Source organism: Oenanthe melanoleuca, chromosome 1 (genome assembly GCF_029582105.1).
Source record: "Oenanthe melanoleuca isolate GR-GAL-2019-014 chromosome 1, OMel1.0, whole genome shotgun sequence".
Lineage (NCBI taxonomy): Eukaryota > Metazoa > Chordata > Aves > Passeriformes > Muscicapidae > Oenanthe > Oenanthe melanoleuca.
In genome coordinates, this window is record NC_079333.1 from 110,936,632 (window position 1) to 110,957,529 (window position 20,898).

The 20,898-nt window shown below is 54.0% G+C and overlaps 1 protein-coding gene across 1 annotated transcript; it reads right to left on the minus strand.

Moving 5' to 3' along the window:
- Positions 1-8,075: 8,075 nt before the first annotated feature.
- ERV3-1 (endogenous retrovirus group 3 member 1, envelope) lies at positions 8,076-19,736 on the minus strand. Its single transcript, XM_056492071.1, has 3 exons — positions 19,168-19,736; positions 11,481-13,151; positions 8,076-8,080 (listed from the first exon to the last, which is right to left on the minus strand). Exons 2-3 carry the CDS (start codon positions 12,754-12,756, stop codon positions 8,076-8,078), a joined length of 1,281 nt encoding a protein of 426 aa, XP_056348046.1. The 5' UTR covers positions 12,757-13,151; positions 19,168-19,736.
- Between the last annotated feature and the right edge of the window lie 1,162 nt (positions 19,737-20,898).

Consider the following 20,898-nt stretch of genomic DNA (forward strand, 5'->3'; position numbering starts at 1 on the left):
GTGAGTGTCCCAGAGGATTCCCCAATGGGACAATGTGCAAGAGCTGTCCCAGAGGGAAGGCGAGAGGTACCAAGAAGTCTCACCGTGGGATGAAGATGTGCACCCCCCACATCTCCCCATGGGAAGAGAGCAGAGAGCTGGAATTGTCCCAAGTGACAGACAGCAGGGACAAGGAGCTGTCCCAAGGACGAGGCACTGGAGCCCAAGAGCTGCCCCGATGGGCAGATCTGAGTGAGTGAAAGCTGTCCCGATGGGAGGAACATGTGAGCAGGCAGGAGCTGTCCCACTGCAGAAATGACATCAGCTCCAAGATGCAGAACAGCCCCTTGCACCCTGTGAGCCACGAGCAGCCCCAGCCTTGTCCCCTGTGGGCCCAGCTCTGCCAGCCCCGAGGGCACAGCGCTGGCAGCAGAGGCAGCGCCTGCCCTGCCCAGCCTCTCCTGCCCCACAGAGTCCCACGGAGCAGAACATCACCTGGAGATCCTGAGCCAGGCACTGCAGGAGATCAGGCACTGAGGCAGATGAAGGAAATCTATGCCCTGCAACAGTGGATGGCTGTAGAAGTGGAATCAGTAGCCACAGCCAAAAGGGAAGAGAGCTCAGTGCCTGCCCCACACAGCCCCCCAGCCCCTCGCCAGCCCAGCTGGGAGCCCAGGGAGCAGCAGCAGGAGGGGACAGGGGCAGTGTCAGTGTGGGCAGGGCAAGAGAGCGAGGAGGGACCTTGGCTGGGAAGGACAATGAGGTGGAAGATGACACTGAGCCAGAGCCTTCCCAATGAGAAGGTGAGGAAGTCACCAGTTACCACGAACTCTCCCACTGGGAAGAATACTTGGAGCAAGGGAGAAGTCAGCAGCTCCCAAGGCCCCTCAGACTGGGAAGAACACATCGAGCAAGGGCTGTCCCAAGGAGGTGTCATCAGCTGTACAGAACTTTCTGACTGGGAAGAACCCATTGGCCAAATAGTGTCAGGAGGGAATGGCAGCAGAGCCTCGGGACACTCCAGCTGGGAAGATGACAGCGACAGGGAGCTGGTGCAGGAATGGGAAGACGAGACCAAGCACAGCATTGGGACTAAGCTCTTGGCCCCAGAGGATGATGAATGGGATGAGCTGAGTGTTCAGGAGCTGCCCCCTGACGACAAAGACCAAAACTGGGAAGTTTTAGCGGCAGACAAGCTGCCAGTCCCTCGTGAGGGCTGGGCTGAGCGGCCGGCACTGGAGCCGTGCAGCGCAGGGAGCTCCGAGCCTGCCCCGCACAGCCTGCCCAGCCGGGAGCCCAGGCCCTCCGCCGGCAGGGGCAAAACTGCAGATGAAATATTTTTTAAAGTCTAGTTTTTCTTTTTATTAAATCTATCAGTAGAGATGTTGCTCCTAACTACCTCTTGATGCCTTTTCACCCACATTGATGAATTCATAATTATTTCTTTTCATTATTTATTATCATTTTGAATGCCAGGTACAACAGCCGAGTGCCATCGAAAGTAGTTGCCTTATCCCAAAGAGCTAAAAACACTCGTTTCGTTCTGCCAAAGAGACCAAACCCCGTGTGTTTCGTGTCCCATGGCTCAGGCCCGGCCCCGGTATCTGCACAGGGGATTTGTCCCGGGGCAGCCGTGTGGCGATGCTGCCGCAGCCGAGCGCAGCCCTTGGGGCCGCTGTGCGAGTGCATTTGGAAGGGCACGGACACCATTTGAGCGGCCTCTGTCTCTGTGCTCCGTGTTTGTGCCGCCCGTGCGGGCGGAGCGGGGCTGGCGGGAGCCGCGCTCCCCTCACAGCCCCTGAGGGCGGCAGCGATGGCGGCGCCGCTCCCTCAGCGCCCGGGCCCGGCCCCGGCGGGCGGGCAGCCCTCGGCAGCGCCCTGCTGGCAGCAGGGACCGAGCCCCGGCCCCGGGCTCTGTCCCCGCGGCGCCGCAGAGCCCAGGGGACACCTGCGAGAGCGGCTGCCATGCTCGGCCATGGGCCCGAGGCGGGTGCAGCAGCCGCCCCTGGGCTCGGGGAAGCGCAGGAGGCTCTCGCCGTGCCCCTTGTGCAGCTCGGCCGGGTGCCCGTGCACGGCCCCGGCCTCGCCTGGTGCCCCTGCCCCGCTCAGCTTCCCGTGGCCGGCCAAAGGCGCCGAGGCTGCGCTCGCTGCCCCTGGCTGGCACTGCTGAAGGCGGGGACGAGCCCCGGGCCCGGGCAGAGCCCTGAGGGACAGCCCTGCTCCCCGGCCTCCCGCCGCACGCGGAGCCGCTGCCCACAAGGCCCCGGCACGTCCCTGGGGCCGATTGCTCGTGCCCTGGGCAGCGCAGCCTGCAAACCCAGGGCTCTGCAGCCCTGGGGCTGGGGCTGCCGTGTGCCAGCGTGGCCAAAGCCTCTCAGGGCTCTGGGCACAGCAGGGGCCACAAGGCCACGAGTGCGGGGCTGCTCCCAGCCAGTTCCTGGCTGCTCCACTGCTCCTGGGGTGCCGGGGGTGGTGACACGGGCGCTTGGTGTCATGGCCCTTTGTGACGTGGGACATGGTGGTGGCCAGAGACCTTTGTGACATCAGGGAGCCCCACCCTTCACTGGGGGTATATAAGGGGCGCAGGGCCCCGGCAGTGCTCAGTCCCAGGAGCGCCGCTCTGTGAGGAGGAAGCAGCTCCCGGGATCTCTCTGTTCTTGAGGACGGTGGAAGTTCTTGAGAACATGGAGAAGACGCCCAACTCCCAGGCCACCCAAGGCCCACTGCTGAGCCTGCGGAGGAGCCCAAGTGCACTGGATGAGGCAGGAAGGCAGGGGAGGCCAGGGGATGGAGGGGGCCCGGATCTTTGCCCTGCCAAGGGAGCCGTCTCCATCCCAGAGATCATCTTCATCATGCTCCTCGCTGGGGCCCACCAAGCTGCCACCAGTGCACCTCGGGCAGCCAAAGGTGGGACCCAGAACTGTTCAATCCCTCACGCTCTCAGAGCTGCACCTCAAACAGCTGCAGCCAGAGCCACTCTCTGAGGAGGAAGCAGATGCCTTGATCCAATTTCGCTTGAGGCTGATAGACATTGCGGAGGAGATGGAAAAAATAGAGAAGGTGGAGAAGAAGCGCAAGGCCCAGGCCACCCAAGGCCCACTGCTGAGCCGGCGGAGGAGGCCAAGGGTGAGGGATGAGGCAGGAAGGAGATGCCAGTGGATGGAGAAGGCCAGGATCTTTGCCCTGCCAAGGGAGCCGTCTCCACCCCCACAGCTCATCCTCATCCTGCTCCTCGCTGGGGCCCACCAAGCTGCCACCAGTGCAGCCAAAGGTGGGACCCAGAAATCTCCAGTCCCTCCCAGTCCCAGAGGTGCAGCTCAGGCAGCCCCAGGCAGCGCCGCAGGGCAGCTGGAGCCAGGCCCTGTCCCTCTGTGGGGACAGGCTGCCACCGCTGCCACCTGTGTCACGGCCGCCAGCACTGCTGTGCCTGCTGAGCCCCAGGGACACTGAGAGCCGGGGCACAGAGCTGGGCAGTGCAGGGGAGAAGGGGCCGCAGCCCTGCAGCCCCTGTCCTCGGCAGCCATACACCCCCCTGCCCAGGGTGCTCCTGCCCCCGCTCAGGGTGGCCCAGGAGGGCACAGCCCGTGTGTCCCCGAGCTGGCAGCTGCTGCCTGTGCCGCCCATCCGAGCAGGGGCTGCAGCCGTGGAGCGCAGCCTCAGGGGCACAGGGCCTGAGAAACACAACGACAGCAAACGTTCCCGAGAGGAAAACAGCAGTTACAAGAGTCTCTTCCAAGTCATAGAAGAGATTGAGCACTTTCAAGGGGACAGTCAGAGTGAGGAGGAGCTGTCCCCAGGGGAAGATGACAGCGAACGCTCTCCAGGGGACAGCAACACTGATCCAGAGCTGTCTGAAGAGGAAGAGGCCAAAGATGTCGGTCCAGAGGACAGCACAGATGACCAGCAGCTGTCCCCAGTGGAAGAGGACACTGAGGTCGTTCCAGAGGACACCACAAATGACCAGGAGCTGTCCCCAAAGCAAGGTGACAGAGAGCTCTTTCTAGAGGACAGCACAAGTGAGGAGCCTGTGTCCCAAATAGAAGAAGCCATGGAGTTCTTTCCAAGGGACAGCCACACTGAGCCAGAGCTGTCCAAAGTAGAAGAGGTCAAAGAGGTCACTTCAGGGGGCAGCACAGGTGACCAGCAGCTGTCCCCAGTGGAAGAGACCATCTGTGTCATTTCAGGGGATAACCCAATTGATGCGGAGATGTCCTCAGTGGAAGAGGACATTGAGGTCATTCCAGAGGACAGCAGGAATGACAAGGAGGTGTCCCCGGGGAAGAAAACATCGTGGTGGTTTCAGGGGACAGTGTGAGTGAGAAGGAGCTGTCCCCACTGCAAAAGGACATTGAGGTAATTTCGGTGGACAGAAGAAGTGACAAGGAGCTGTTCAAAGTAGAAGAGGCCATCGTGGTTGTTCCAAAGGACAGCCCGTGTGATGAGGAGCTAACCCCAGTGGAAGAGGCCATCCAGGTTGCTCCAGAGGACAGCAAAAGTGACCAGCAGATGTCCACATTTGCAGAGGCCATCGAGCTCTTCGCAGGGGACAGCAAGAGTGACATGGAGCTGACCCCAGGTGAAGACAGCCATGAAGAAGAGCCATCCCAAGGGGAGAATGACTGTGAGAAAGAGCTGCCCCAAGGGGATTACTACGAGGATGAGAAGCTTTCCCCAGAAGATGATAAATGTGAAAGAGAGCTGTGCTTTGGGGAAGGCTGTGACATCCAAGACATGTTCCCACAGGAAGCAGATGGCAACGAACAGCTCTCCCTGTGGGTAGAGCGTGAGCAGGAGGAGGTGACGAGGAGGGCACTGCTTGGTGGTATTGAAACAGATTCAGGCTCGTCACCTGAACTGAAACCACTGGGGACACGGGGGCCGCTCAGTGTCCTGTTCAATACTCCGGCCAGCAGCCAGGCTCAGCTCCCCATGAGCCAGAACAGCACCAGGGAGCCCCTGAGCCAGGCTGTGCCAGAGCTGCAGGCACTGAGGCAGCAGCAGCAGCAGCAGCAGCAGCAGCAGCAGCAGCAGCAGGATGCCCTGGAGCACTGCAGTGCTGCAGGAAGGGCAGCAGCAGCTCCCCCAGAAAGGGAAGGGAGCTCCGTGGCTGCCCCGCACAGCCCCCCCAGGCCCTGGCCTGCCCAGCCGGGAGCCCAGGCCCTCCGCGGGCAGCCGGCTGCCCCCAGGAAACGTCCCTCCCGCTTCAGGCGGGCGCTGCGGGCGCTGCGGGGGCTGTTCCGCTGGCCCTGCCTGGGGCCACGGCCCGAGCAATGACACACACAGGGCGCCGCAGCAGGGATTGCTCCAGAGCCTCCCTCCTGCAGGGCTGGCACACCCGGGCTGCCAGCACCCATGGGAGCTGGGCACCAACAGCCAGAGAGAAACCAGCACTGAGGCCACAAAGACAGTGAAGAAGAGGAAGAAGAAGAAAACGAAGAAGGTGAAAATGAAGAAGACAACAAAGCCAAAGGAGATGAAGACGACGACTAAGAGAAAGATGATGAAGACGTAAAAGATGAAGACGAAGAAGATGAAGAAGAAAAATAATTTAAATATACATAGTAGTAGAAGAATAGTAATGAGAGTAAGAATTTATAAAATAACCAGAAGTAGATGAAGAATAAGAATAAGAATAGGAATAAGGATAGGAATAGGAATTAGAATTTTAAGATGAAGGAGAAGACAGTGAACATGATAGAAACAAGGAAGAAGAACAACATGGACTGGAAGAAGAATATTTTGAAAAGCTGATATTGAAGAAAAAGAAGAAGAGTAGTAATAAGAATAAGAATTTGAAATACTTAGAAGAAGTAGAGTAGTAAGGAGTATAGAAGAGGAAGAGTTGTTTAGAATCCATAAATGAAGACGAGAGCTAATGAATAAATAAAATTACCAAATAATTTGTATTTATTACATATTGTCTATTTACACAACAGTCCATGATATATAAACATGAATATACGATATATTGTAATTACGAGACATTAGAAATCCCAAGAAATATAAAATGACCACCCTGTCGGGGAAGCAACCGCCCCTGGAGTCCCAGCCGAGCCTTCCCCTGGCCCAGCCTGAGGCCGTTTGCTCTTGTCCTGCCCCTTGTTGCTGGGAAGGAAAGAGGAGAGGGAACAGAGGGGGAGGGAGGGAGGGACAGGGAAGGGAGGAGAAAGGAGGGAGGGGAAGGAAGACGGCAGGGACGGGAGAGCGGGGATTGAATGAGGCAGGAACGGGGTGGGAAGTAGGGAAAGAGGACGGGGAGAGGGGGAACGAGGCAGGCACGCAGGGAGGGAGGATGGGAGAGAGGGAGGGAAGGGAGGGAAAGGATCCCGGGCGGCCCCGCTCTCTGCCGGGGGGCGGCCGAGCGCCGCCGCAGCGCTGAGGGGCGGGAATGGTGAGGGGCGGGAAGGAGCCGTGAGGGGAGATGGTGGGGCTGTGAGGGGAGATGGTGGGGCTGTGAGGAGAGATGGTGGGGCTGTGAGGGGAGATGGTGCGGCTGTGAGGGAGATGGTGGGGCTGTGAGGGGAGATGGTGGGACTGTGAGGGGAGATGGCGGGGCTGTGAGGAGAGATGGTGGGGCTGTGAGGGGATATGGTGGGACTGTGAGGGGAGATGGTGGGACTTTGAGGGAAATGCTGTGGTGGGACTGTGAGGGGAGATGCCGTGGTGGGGCTGTGAGGGAGATGGTGGGATTGTGAGGGGAGATGGTGGGGCTGTGAGGGGAGATGGAGGGACTGTGAGGGGAGATGGTGGGGCTGTGAGGGGAGATGGAGGGACTGTGAGGGGAGATGGTGGGGCTGTGAGGGGAGATGGCGGGGCTGTGAGGGGAGATGGCGGGCTGTGAGGGGAGATGGTGGGGCTGTGAGGGGACATGGTGGGGCTGTGAGGGGAAATGCCATAGGGCTACAAAGCAGGATTGATAACCTGTTCCTGGTCCAAAATGAAGTCTGTTCATCCCATTTCTGCTCATCATGCCACATTTTCATCCTTGTATGCAAACCCTGGGGCTGATGATGTCCCCATGCGAAGCAGATGGGCACAAAGGGCTCTCCCACTGGAAAGCAGATGAGGACGCAAGCTGTGCCGAGAGGCACAGGACAGTTCCAATGAACTGTCCAAGGGAGACAAGGAGCATCCAGGGAGTGGCTGCCTCCATTACGTGTCATATAAAATCAGCTCCCTGAATACAAGCATTATTAAGGTTGTGAACAAAGAGAAGGGGAACGTCAACTCTTGGCTCACCAAGGCCCACTGGAGCCTGCGGAGGAGGCCAAGAGCAATGGAAGAGGAAGGCAGGGGAGGCCAGCGGATGGACAGGACCAGGACCTTTGCCCTGCCAACGGAGCCGTCTCCATCCCACAGCTCATCCTCATCCTACTCCTCACTGGGGCCCACCAAACTGCCACAGTGCAGCCAAGGTGGGACCCAGAAATCTTCCATTCCTCACGGTGCCAGAGGTGCAGCTCAGGCAGCCCCAGGCAGCGCCGCAGGGCAGCCGGAGCCAGGCCCTGTCCCTCTGTGGGGACAGGCTGCCACCGCTGCCACCTGTGTCACGGCTGCCAGCACTGCTGAGCCTGCTGAGCCCCAGGGACACTGAGAGCCGGGGCACAGAGCTGGGCAGTGCAGGGGAGAAGGGGCCGCAGCCCTGCAGCCCCTGTCCTCGGCAGCCATACACCCCCCTGCCCAGGGTGCTCCTGCCCCCGCTCAGGGTGGCCCAGGAGGGCACAGCCCGTGTGTCCCCGAGCTGGCAGCTGCTGCCTGTGCCGCCCATCCGAGCAGGGGCTGCAGCCGTGGAGCGCAGCCTCAGGGGCACAGCGCCAGACAAACAGGACAGTGACAGCGAGCTCTCCCAAGGGGAAAATAGCAGAAACCAGGAGCTGTCCCAAAGAACAGAAGACATTGAGCTCTTTGCCCATTGAGCTGTCCGCTGTGGAAGAGGACATCGAGCTCTCTCCAGAGGACAGCACAAGTGACTGGAGCTGTCACCACTGGAAGATGAGGAGCACCGCCCTGGCTGTGGGTATCCAAGGGGCACAGAGCCTTGGAGTGCTTTGTCCAGGAGAGCCACTCTCTGAGGAGGAAGCAATTCCCCGGATCCCCTACGCTAGGGAACGACAAAAACAACTGAGAAGATGGACAACGGAAACCCTAACTCGCAGCCCAGCCAAGGAAAACTGCTGAGCTTGCAGACGGGGCCCGGGGTGAGGGATGAGGCAGGAAGGAGAGGCCAGGGCAAGGATCTTCACCCTCCCAAGGGAGCGCTGTCCCACCAGTGCACTTCGGGCAGCGCTTAACTGGGAGAGGCTTCTCTTTTCTCTCACTCCATGCTGCCTTTATCCAGAACTTCCCAGCCCACATGCACCGTGGTGAATGTGCACATCTCCGTCCATCAGACATCTCCCCTCACAGCCCCACCCATCTCCCCTCACAGCCCCACCATCTCCTCACAGCCCCACCATCTCCCTCACAGCCCCACCATCTCCCCTCACGGCTCCTTCCCGCCCCTCACCATTCCCGCCCCTCAGCGCTGCGGCGGCGCTCGGCCGCCCCCCCGGCAGAGAGCGGGGCCGCCCGGGATCCTTTCCCTCCCTTCCCTCCCTCTCTCCCATCCTCCCTCCCTGCGTGCCTGCCTCGTTCCCCCTCTCCCCGTCCTCTTTCCCTACTTCCCACCCCGTTCCTGCCTCATTCAATCCCCGCTCTCCCGTCCCTGCCGTCTTCCTTCCCCTCCCTCCTTTCTCCTCCCTTCCCTGTCCGTCCCTTCCTCCCCTCTGTTCCCTCTCCTCTTTCCTTCCCAGCAACAAGGGGCAGGACAAGAGCAAACGGCCTCAGGCTGGGCCAGGGGAAGGCTCGGCTGGGACTCCAGGGGCAGTTGCTTCCTGGAAAGTGCAGTCAGGCCTTGGGAAGAGCTGCCACGGGGTGTAGGATGTCCCCATCCCTGGAGGTGTCCAAGGAGTGCCCGGATGTGGCACTCAGGGTCTGTGCAGGGTGACAAGGTGGGCATTGGGCAGAGCTGGGAATCCATGGGCTGGGATGTCTTTTCCAATCTCAGGGATCCTGGAATTCTCTGAAAGTTATCCTAAAACAACGAGTAACCGGGATGGGGCTTGGAGCCTTCTGGGACAGTGGAAAGTGTCCCTGCCCCTGTGTCATGATGCTATGAGAGAGAGATGGCTGTGCCATAATAAAGGACAAGTGAGACCACAGGACAGCTACAGTGGGATTTTATTCTACAACACAGATTTGATTGACAAGAAGTGTCAGGAAGGGAGAGGCAAAGAGGAAACACTGTCAGAGAGAGGGAGATATAGAACAGGAGATAATCAGCTGGAACTACATGAGCTGCAAGGTCCCTGCCAACCCCAGCCATTCTGGCTCTGTAGGAGTTGTACAGAATCCAGAAGCGACTCCACAGCTGCTTTCTGCTGAGCAGGCCCTGGGCAAGGACAGGGGAGTAGAGGGGGTAAGGCTTTAGCCACAGGGTCAGCTGCAAGTTCCTTCTGGAGAATGTTTTGTGTGCAGAATGGAAGTGAGAATGGTGAGAAGAGCCTTTTGCAGCACCTTTGCAGCCACAGCAAGCCTGGGAAGGAGCAGTGGTCCCTCCTCAGCCTCACCAAACTGGCGCTGCCTTTCTCAGCCAGCCTGGCTCCCTGGCCATGGGCAGCACAGAGCGGGGCTGAGCTGGCTCCGCTGTCCCCCTGGCCAGCCCTGCTGCACAGCGGTTCCCAGCACAGCTCTCTCTCAGCCGGGCTCAGCGGGCGCCTTTCGTTTGCTGCAGAGAGCAGGGACAGCCCTGCCCTGCCGGCCCCGCCGGGAACTCTCCCGCTGGCGCTGGGGCTGAGCAGCCACTGCTCACAGGGCACCCAGCGGCACTGAGGGGGAAAATACATCAGCACCTCGGAGAGACAGGGCAGGAAATCCAGAGACTCTCTTATTGTGCTTTACAAGTTTTATTTTAAAAAATAAACAAATTCTTCAGTAATTTGAACACTTCTATCTTTATTTGGTAAATTCCTAGGAAACTAGATGGACACAAGTAGCAAAACTGTATGAGATCTCTCACTTTCTCCTCAGGAAAGGCTCTAGGTCATGCAGGAACTGCCACCATTTCCTCTCCTCACCCAAATCCTCCTCCTTGCTCTCCTCTACTGTTAGAAATTGATCAGGGCCGAAGCCTTTATTTAGAAACAGCTCTTTTATTAAAGGGGAGCTCGGAGGGAAGGCCGCCACCTGCCGCTGTAAGGGGGTCAGGATCCGAGGTCGGGTTTTTGGGGTGGAGAGTCCCAGCCTCGCGTGCACGCACAGATCCTCGCTTTGGCTCACTCGGTCTAGGGGTGTCTATGCTGTCCGTCACCTCTCAAGTGGTGGTTACTGCAGGGAGGCTTTCCTCCAGTCGCTTAGGATGTTTCTCGTACTTGGAGGTCAGCTGTTCTGCAGTCCATGACTTAGTTTTCTTAATTATTCGATGTTTATTCTTGGCCGGGACTCCTACTCTCACGATGTCCTTCTGGAAGTGTCACTGTTTTGCATAGGGGGCAGGGCCTTCTCAGCAGCAGCAGGCGGGCGGAAATGACAAGGGGAGAGGGGCGGAAGTAGGAACCAGGGAGTACAAAACCATAAGGGAACTGAGGGTTACAGAACATGGGTTTCAATACAACAAGGTAAGTCAACAATTTTCAGAACATTAACTTAGCGGCTATAATAACCAACAGCTTCCTTCTTTATGAACTTTAGCTAACTATTTTCAACAATATCCCCCCTCTTAATTTTTGATCGGGACATAGTCCCGCATCAAGATGCTGCCTCAGACTCTTCTGGGTAGAGCCTTCGAAGCTTTTGAAATTGTTGGTATAGGCTTCTTGCAGTTTGTACCTCTCTAGGGCTTACTATGGTTGTTTTGCTAGGCTCTTCGTCTGGGGTCTCTAACTTTAACATAGTTACTTGTTTGGGGCTTCCGGCAGGGTCTATCTGGAGGGTAGACTGGACAGTTGATGTAATTAGCTTGATTAGGCAGGGGAGTAGGCACGGGAGGACCAGGAAACCGGCGAGGGACGTTAAGATTATAAACACTATTTTCTTCCACCAGGCTCCTTTGAATGACCAAAAATTATCCCACCAGTCGGTGTTTACAAGTGGGTTCCATTTTTGTTCTCCTACATAAGCAATTTTTCTGATTTCTTTCGAAATATTTCGGATTACCTGGCTTTTGTCATCGATCTCAAGACAGCATTCCGAAGTGTTAAATTTACCACAAATGCCACCTTCATTTGCTAGGAGGTAGTCTACCGCTAGCCGAATTTGGTAGACTGCCGTTCTGGTCTGAGCCAATTGTTCACTGATATAATCCAGTGCCAAAGCCGTTTTGTTAGATATCACTTCTAGTACTGCCTGGAGCCGAATTATTCTATTTAACATGTATATGGGGGTGCGGTAACCCCAGGATCCATCTTGGGCCCAGGTGGCTGGCCCATAGGTTTTTATGATCCTTTCTGGTGTCCAAAGGTTACCTTTCCACTTCTGAGTGCTTCCAAGATCGATGACATGCCTCCGCTTCTTTTTCATGTGGTCATATAAGGGAACCCCTAAATGATGTCCCGACTCCTTTTCTAGGAGGAAAAAGGCCGGTTTGATGATTCCTACTGTACATATTCCTGTCCAGTCATCTGGGAGGAGGGTGTAGGCTTGGTCGCCGCATATCCAGAATAGATATGACGGGGCTTTCCAGTAACCTACCTGGGTTTCTAAGGGGTTTTCCCAGTATTTGGATATGGTTGGTATTCCTCGAAAGGGATTCCACCCTTTATTGGGACACTCGTATAGACCGTATTCATCATGATACAAACAACTACTTTCCTTCTTTTCACTTGCCCAGTATGTTTCTGCTTCTTTGGGTATCCATCCCTTTTTTCCCCCTTTCATAAACATAGTTTGTTTGCATGGCATGGCCCCTACAAAGGTTTTGTATTTTCTTCCTTTCCTTTGTATGCATACCTCTCCAATAGCTTTTGTTTTTAATTTCCATTTTTCGGCCCTACGCCCACCTTCCTGTGGAAGGTCTGGGTTCATTTGTAACCATCTTAAGATTTCTAAGGGGGTTAGGCTCATGCCTTCCCAGGGCCATACGTCTGCCATTTGGGTACTGCCACAGACGAAGCAATTTGTTATATTTAATTCATGACTTATCTTTTCCATTAATTCTATAAACAGATTTTCACTATGAGCCTCGTTTAATTCAATATCTCTTGGAGGTATGAACTTTTCTTTAATTAGATCTTCAGCCCCTGGGATATTATTTAGATTTTCAACGCAGAACCACTCCCTGATAGGACATTCTCCTGTCAGGCGCTGCCCAAAAGGGGCAATGTTTTTGGCCAGCCAATATTTTTGTCCACTTTCTTCACATACAGCCAATTGTGCCTTATTAAAACAAGAAGGGTGTATTTGAGTATGGACCTGAAAGAGAGCTCGCAAGTCTTCTCCTTCATAGACCGGACTATAGCACCGTGGGCATCCTCCTTCCGCCAGGCTCGCGGCAATTAGGACTACCAGTAACTTGACCAAGAGTCCGGTGTGGATCCCTTTTCCTGATACCACCCGGGCTTGCCTCTTGGTAACCGGTCCTGTTCTTGGAGGGTTTGCACTTTTCTCTCTTTTTACTTTCCCTTCTCTTTTATTTAATAATTTAGTTGGCGCCTTACTGGGAAAATGTTCCATGAGGGGACGAATTAATTTTGGGTTTCGTATGAATGGTACTATGGGAGGAGTATTGCTTTTTGGCACCATTTTTTTACAAATTACTTTAACACAACAACTTACTCGTTCTATAGAGCTATACAACTGTAACTTTATAACTTAGTGATATAACTGTAACTTTTAACTTACTTATACTATAAAGTACTACAACGGCAACTAGTAACAATGTCAGCAACTGAACTTGCAACTTTGATCAGCTTCTCAGGCTTTCCAGTCTTCAGTCTTTTTTTGGTTCTTTCCTCAATGTTACTTTCAGGGTCTTAGGGTCACGTCTAGAAGTCCACTGGTGGGGAGTAGTTGCAGAGCCAGAAGGGGTGCACGGTGGGGGTAGGGGTCCTTTTATTCGAGATATGTGCGTCCACCCTTTTTCCTGGGTTTTGATGGCCGCGTGGGAGGTTAGGAGAACTTGATACGGTCCTTCAAATCTGGGAGACAGAGAGGTGTTGGCCCAGGTCTTTACTAGTACCCAATCCCCAGGTTTTATGTCATGAATGTTAGCATCTAAGGGAGAGGCTTGAGGGAGATACCCTTTCTTTCTCAACTCTTCTAAAGTATTGCCAATTGTCTCTAGATATTTTTGAGCAGCTGCCTCTCCTTCCAAATATCCTCCGGAACTAAAGGGGGATAAGAGGAAGGGGAGCCCAAACAACATTCCGTAGGGTGATGCTCCAATGTCTGATCTAGGTTTTGTTCTAATTCTTAACAATGCCAATGGGAGACATTTTAGCCAATTTAATCCTGTTTCTTGAATTAATTTTGTCAGTATATTCTTAAGGGATTTATTCGCCCTTTCAACTCTCCCTGAGCTCTGGGGGTGCCAGGGGGTATGTAATCTCCACTTGATGCCTAAGGCCTTTATTATATCTTGCAAGATTTTAGCAGTGAAGTGGGAGCCTCGATCTGAATCGATCGTGTTTATAATTCCATATCGAGGGATTATTTGCTCGAGTAAGACTTTAGTCACCACATCTGCTGTTTCACGCTTAGTGGGGAAGGCCTCTACCCAACGTGTTAGATGGTCTATTATTACTAAAAGATATTTATACCCTTGGACTGAGGGCATTTCTGTGAAATCAATTTGTATGTTTTGAAAGGGCCGGAGGGCCAATTCCCTTCCTCCTAATACGGGCTTTTTCATTTGTTTTTGGTTTGTCTTTTGGCATATGAGGCATCCATCTGTTACTGCCTTAGCCATTGCATGTATCCCTATGCAGAAATATTCCCTCAGAAAGTGATTAGCGATCGCGGGTGCTCCCCAATGAGTTAGCTCATGGATCTCTTTTAGCATTTTGTGCGCTAAAGCTCTGTTCAGGTATTTTCTTCCATCAGGTGTTAACCATTCGCCCTTATCCCCTTGATGTAATCCTATCTTTTTCATCTCCTCCCATTCTTGTTTACTATGAGCTTGCTCGAGTCCTTTTTCTGGGATGGGCGTAATGTTCCCTATTTTTAAGATTTTGGTAGGTTCTCCTGCTGTTCTTGCCGCTAGTTTTGCTGCCTGGTCTGCCGCCTGGTTTCCTCTTTGTTCTACTGTATCACCTTTTTGGTGCCCTTTAATATGCACAATAGCTATTCCTTTTGGTTTCATCAGGGACTTTAATACCATTTTAATTAGATCTTTATGTATTAGTTCTTTTCCTTTCGAGTTAAGAAAACCTCTTTCTTCCCAAATTTTACCAAAGGTGTGGGCTATTCCATATGCATATTTTGAATCGGTATAAATTGTCCCTTCTTCTTTTTCTAATAGATCTAATCCCCGTTTCAAAGCATAAACCTCACAGCATTGTGCAGACCAATGCTTAGGTAATTTTCCCTGTTCAATTACTTCTAGCTGATGTTCTCCTTTTTGTTCCACCACCGCATACCCTGACATTCGCATCCCCTCAACTACCCTCGAGGAGCCATCGGTGTACAGTATTCGACCGTATGACAGAGGCCAGTCCTCAAGATCATCTCTTACTTTGGTCTGTAGGCTAATGGTTTCTAAACATTCATGCTCCAATTCCCCTGGGGCTTCCCCCATTAGAAATTGGGCTGGATTGATGTTGGCTGTCTTTTTCCACTCTAGGTCATTATTCACTATTAATGTAGCCTCATACTTTAACATTCGAGAATCCGATAACCATTGCTGAGCTTTTTGACTGAGGATGGTTCTGAGGTCGTGCGGTGTATGTATTTTGATTTTTCCATGGAAAGTTAATTTTTGGGTCTCTTCTAACAAAGTTGCTGCAGCGGCTACCGACTGGAGGCAGGTAGGCCACCCCCGGGCAACTGGATCAAGCAACTTGGAAAGGAACGCAATGGGTTTTCGATGTTCTCCCCATTTTTGAGTGATGACACCATAGGCCATTCCTTCATGTGCATTGACAAATAGATCGAACTCCTTTCTTAGGTTGGGTAAGCCTAAAACTGGCGCAGATTTCAATTTAGATTTCAAATTGTCTAGGTGTTGGTCATCTTCATTTGTCCATTTAATTGGTTCAGGCTGAATTAATTTTTCATACAGGAACTTTACATTTTTTGTATATTCATCTATCCAGAGTTTACAGTAGCCAAATAGTCCTAACAGTTTCCGAACATCTCTTTTTGTTTTAGGGGCTGGCAGAGCCAATATGCCAGACACCCTTTCTGGGCTTAACTTTTTGCATCCTTTTTCTAATATATGTCCTAAATATGTAACTTTTGGTTCAACAAATTGTAATTTATGTTTTGAAACTTTTAGACCTTTCCTGCCTAAGAAATTTAGAAGTTCGATACTGGTTTTTTTGACTTGCTCTTGATCTTCCCCTGACACTAATAAATCGTCAACATACTGCAAGATTTGTGTATTGGTCTCCGGTTGAAATGTTTGTAGTAATTTTTCTAACTCTTGCCCAAATAGGTTTGGTGATTCTGTAAAACCTTGAGGGAGCCGGGTCCATCTTAGTTGTTGTTTCCTCTTATTCTCTGGGTCTTCCCACTCAAATGCGAACCAGTCCCGGCTCTCCTCGGCTAGTGGACAGGCCCAAAAGGCATCTTTTAAGTCAATTACCGAGAACCATGCATGCTCCCTAGGCACCTTGCTTAGCAATGTATACGGATCGGTTACCACCGGGTGCCTGGCTCGGGTTCTTTTGTTGACCTCTCGGAGATCTTGGACTAATCGGTATTTGTTCTCTGTCTTCCTTATTGCCAAGATTGGCGTATTGTGGGGGGACATGCATGGTTCTAATATTCCTGCGGTCAAGAGTTGGTTTATTAGGGGCTAATCCTGTCTTGCTTTCTACTGACATTGGATATTGTCGTACTCTTACTGGGGGGCCTTCTTCTTGCATCTCTATTCGGATTGGAGGTATTTCTAGGTGTCCGTATTTTCCTTCCTCCGCCCATACCTCCGGTCTTATTTCCTCCAGATCCCGAGGAGGATAAGACCATCATTTGGGCTACCATTCTGCCTTCTTTGGGGATTACTGCAATTCCCAATTCTACCTGTAGGTCCCTTCCTAGAAGATTTCCTCCCAGCCAGGGTAAGTAAATAAAATCGGCTGTTCGTTGCCTGAAATTGCCCCTGACGTTCACTTTTTCCACAATACTGGCTTTAAACGGTTTTCCACCAGCTCCTACTACTTCACAGGTTTTATCGCTTAAAGACGTTCCTGGTGGGAGTTTATAAAAACTGGATCGGTCTGCTCCAGTATCAACAACGAAGGTTACTTCAATATTATGGGGACCCACTGTTAATTTTACTATGGGCTCCTCTAGGTGTTTCATGGGGTCCCCCATTGTGAAGAGCCCGTGACACCCCTAGTCGTCAGGATCTTCTCCCCTCAAGATTTTCTCTAGTGTATCCTGCTCTTTTAACATTGCCTCATCAAAGGCCATTTGTTGACAGTTTCGTTTGAGATGCCCCTCCTTTTTACAATAATAGCACTTCGGTGGTTCTTTATTTCCCCAAGGACGGCCCCAGCTGGCATACCTCCCTGTCTTTTTTCACTCACATCTACCCCCGATTGCTCCCTTTTCGGTGGTCTCAGTGCATCCGGTTTTATCATCCCTCTCACGCCTTCCCTTGCTACTGCTACCATCACTTTCGCTTTTGACCTATTCTTTTCCTCTTCTCTCCTTAGATAGACTTTCAAGGCTTCCCTTAATAACTCATTGACATCTTTATTCTGCCAGTCCTCAATTTTTTCCAGCTTTTTCCTGATATCTGGCCAAGACTTTGTTACAAATTGCATTTTCAGAAACGACTGCCCGTCAGGGGTGTCGGGGTCAATGCTAGAGTATTGTTGTAGATTTCTTCGTAACCGATTTAACCAAGTTGCTGGAGTTTCGTCTTTTTCTTGGGAATTGTCAAATGCTAGTTTTGCATTACTACACCTTGGCACTGATTCTTTTATGCCTCACTATTAAACTTCGATAATCCTCCATACTCCTCCGGTCTCTCTCACAATTAGGTTGCCACCCAGGGTCAATTATCGGTAATTTATAGTCACCGGGTGGTCCTGTCCTATTTTCCCGTTCCCAAATCTTTATTCCGGCCGTCCTGATTAATCGTACCTCCTCTGGGGTGAATAGTATGTTTAGAATAGAATTTAGCTCCCTCCACGTATATATGCTGGCCCCTAAGAATTGATCTACCTGGTTTGCCACCCCGATCGGATTTTCCACAAGGTGGCCTAATTCTTTTTTGAAACTTCTCACCTCAGAGGCTGTGAGGGGAGCTTCTACAAAACCGATTCCTCCGCTTATCCCACCCATAGGGACCTCTCGTAATGGAAAAAGTTTTGCTTTGGACCTGGTGTAATAAGGATGGTTCGGGGGAGGTGAGTCTATTTTAGTATTTCCGAGCTCTGATTCCCAATGGGTAGGAGGTGGGGGAACTACCGATGGTGCGGGAGAATAAGCTTCTGATGGTGTTGAGGGAGGTACTACTAAAGTAGCGGGTGAATGCAGTAGCGGAGCCTGTGGTGTAGTAGGGTGTAAGCTCTGCGGGCCTGTAGGGGGGAGCAGAGGGGGTCTAGGCTTGTGTCCCAAAGCAGTATAGCTAGATAAGCCAGGGGAGACCTGGGAGTGAGGTTGGGAGAGACCTGCTGCTGAAGAATCAGGCGAGGTTACTTGCGAAAGGGGAGGTCGGGCTGCATCAGCGACTTGGGAAACAGGAGGAGGGATTTGAGCGATTTGAGGGGGAAGAGCAGAGGGCTGGGGCACCGGAAGAGCACTATGGGCCTGGGGTGCCAAGAGAGGGGTGGGGGCCTGAGGTGTTGGGAGAGGAGTAGAGGTTTGGGGTACCGGGAGAGGAGTAGGGGCCTGGGGTACCGGGAGAGGAGTAGAGGTTTGGGGTACCGGGAGAGGAGTAGGGGCCTGGGGTACCGAGAGAGGAGTAGAGGTTTGGGGTACTGGGAGAGGAGTAGAGGTTTGGGGTACCGGGAGAGGAGTAGGGGCCTGGAGTATTGAGAGAGGAGTAGAGGGAGAAAATGGTGAAGAAGGGGTAGTGGACACTACTGGATACTCCGGTGGGAGAGGAGGGGGTAAATGTTCTAAGGGGTCCCATCTATGCGCGCTACGTTCCTCATTTCCTCCTTCAATTTTCTCCTCTTTCTTTTCCAATTTACACACTTTAACTCTTTCAGTTTTCAACCCCTGTCTCTCCCAATAAGTGGCATATCGGAGCTGTTTCGAGTCTGAGCTTCCACTGGCCCGTAGATGTTGCACTAATTGTGTGCACATCCATGGGTCACTGGTTCCCCATCTCGGCCACTTTTCAGAGAAATTTAAGGTGGGCCACACTTCCACACAATAGTGGATCATCATAATTTTATCTAACCCCTTCAGATCTTCTTCTAGATCCCATCTTTGTAGCAGTTGCCCTAACGGGCTATCTAGGGGAATAGGGCCATCTTCCCCTTGGGTCTTCTTAACTTTTCCCATGCACTGTCCCATGCTTACACCTGGAGCGTTTTAAGGCTTACGCCTAAGGCTAACCCCACACCTGAGAGCGTACTAGGCCCCCACCTGGAGCGTTTAAGGCTTACGCCTAAGGCTAACCCCACACCTCGTGGATTTACAGGCTACCACGACACCCAGGAGGTTTGTGGGCCACTCCCACACCCCGTAGATTTAGGGCCACTACGACACCCAGGAGATTTGTGGGCCACTCCTACACCCACGGAGGTTTCCTACCACACTCTCTAGGTACCAGCGGGGCCCTCCGCTACCTGGCCTAACCTAGGGTGTGGGGAGTGTGCTGTGCTGCGCGGGCAGGGGGAGGGGCTTGGTTCACCCCGGGGGTGCCTCAATCACACAGGCTTCTTTCGCTTCCCCCTGTTCCCGGCCAGCCCCTCGCGGGGGGTGTGGAACCGCGGTACTAAGGGGCCCTCACTCGCTTCGGTTAGGCCGGCTACCGGCCCCCGTCTCACTCACTCTCTCACTCGCTCACCCCGTGCCCGCCACCGGCTTTACCTTCCTCCAAGCGTTGTCCTGGTCCCGCGCTGCTCCGGGTCCGGGGTGGCCAGCTGACCCAGAGGGCGTCTTCGGGGTGGCGCCTTCCCTTCCGACGTCCTCTTCTGGGCGTGGCCGTATCCCGGACGAGCCCCCAAAATTGTTAGAAATTGATCAGGGCCGAAGCCTTTATTTAGAAACAGCTCTTTTATTAAAGGGGAGCTCGGAGGGAAGGCCGCCACCTGCCGCTGTAAGGGGGTCAGGATCCGAGGTCGGGTTTTTGGGGTGGAGAGTCCCAGCCTCGCGTGCACGCACAGATCCTCGCTTTGGCTCACTCGGTCTAGGGGTGTCTATGCTGTCCGTCACCTCTCAAGTGGTGGTTACTGCAGGGAGGCTTTCCTCCAGTCGCTTAGGATGTTTCTCGTACTTGGAGGTCAGCTGTTCTGCAGTCCATGACTTAGTTTTCTTAATTATTCGATGTTTATTCTTGGCCGGGACTCCTACTCTCACGATGTCCTTCTGGAAGTGTCACTGTTTTGCATAGGGGGCAGGGCCTTCTCAGCAGCAGCAGGCGGGCGGAAATGACAAGGGAGAGGGCGGAAGTAGGAACCAGGGAGTACAAAACCATAAGGGAACTGAGGGTTACAGAACATGGGTTTCAATACAACAAGGTAAGTCAACAATTTTCAGAACATTAACTTAGCGGCTATAATAACCAACAGCTTCCTTCTTTATGAACTTTAGCTAACTATTTTCAACATCTACTGCCAGCACTGACCCTGGCACTGTCTCCTCCTGGCGCTCCCTGCCAGCCTGGGGTCCCGGCCAGCTGGGCAAGGGGCTGAGTGGCGGGACTTGGGGATCGCCTTGTCCTCCTTCAGCACTGTTGCTCTCCGCTGCACAGGGATCCAGGGACCTCCTTCCTCCTGAGGGAGCAGCACCCAGAGGAGCGATATCGGGGCTGGTTGTGTGCAATGGGACATGACACAAACAAGGTGCAGCCACTTTGGGAGAAATAAACGAATTTTGTAGTCAACTTGGGACAGGGAACTAGTTTCGATGTCGCTCTTCGATGGAACCATGTGGCGATGCTGCCGCAGCCGAGCGCAGCCCTTGGGGCCGCTGTGCGAGTGCATTTGGAAGGGCACGGACACCATTTGAGCGGCCTCTGTCTCTGTGCTCCGTGTTTGTGCCGCCCGTGCGGGCGGAGCGGGGCTGGCGGGAGCCGCGCTCCCCTCACAGCCCCTGAGGGCGGCAGCGATGGCGGCGCCGCTCCCTCAGGCCCGGGCCCGGCCCCGGCGGGCGGGGAGCCCTCGGCAGCGCCCTGCTGGCAGCAGGGACCGAGCCCCGGCCCCGGGCTCTGTCCCCGCGGCGCCGCAGAGCCCAGGGGACACCTGCGAGAGCGGCTGCCATGCTCGGCCATGGGCCCGAGGCGGGTGCAGCAGCCGCCCCTGGGCTCGGGGAAGCGCAGGAGGCTCTCGCCGTGCCCCTTGTGCAGCTCGGCCGGGTGCCCGTGCACGGCCCCGGCCTCGCCTGGTGCCCCTGCCCCGCTCAGCTTCCCGTGGCCGCCAAAGGCGCCGAGGCTGCGCTCGCTGCCCCTGGCTGGCACTGCTGAAGGCGGGGACGAGCCCCGGGCCCGGGCAGAGCCCTGAGGGACAGCCCTGCTCCCCGGCCTCCCGCCGCACGCGGAGCCGCTGCCCACAAGGCCCCGGCACGTCCCTGGGGCCGATTGCTCGTGCCCTGGGCAGCGCA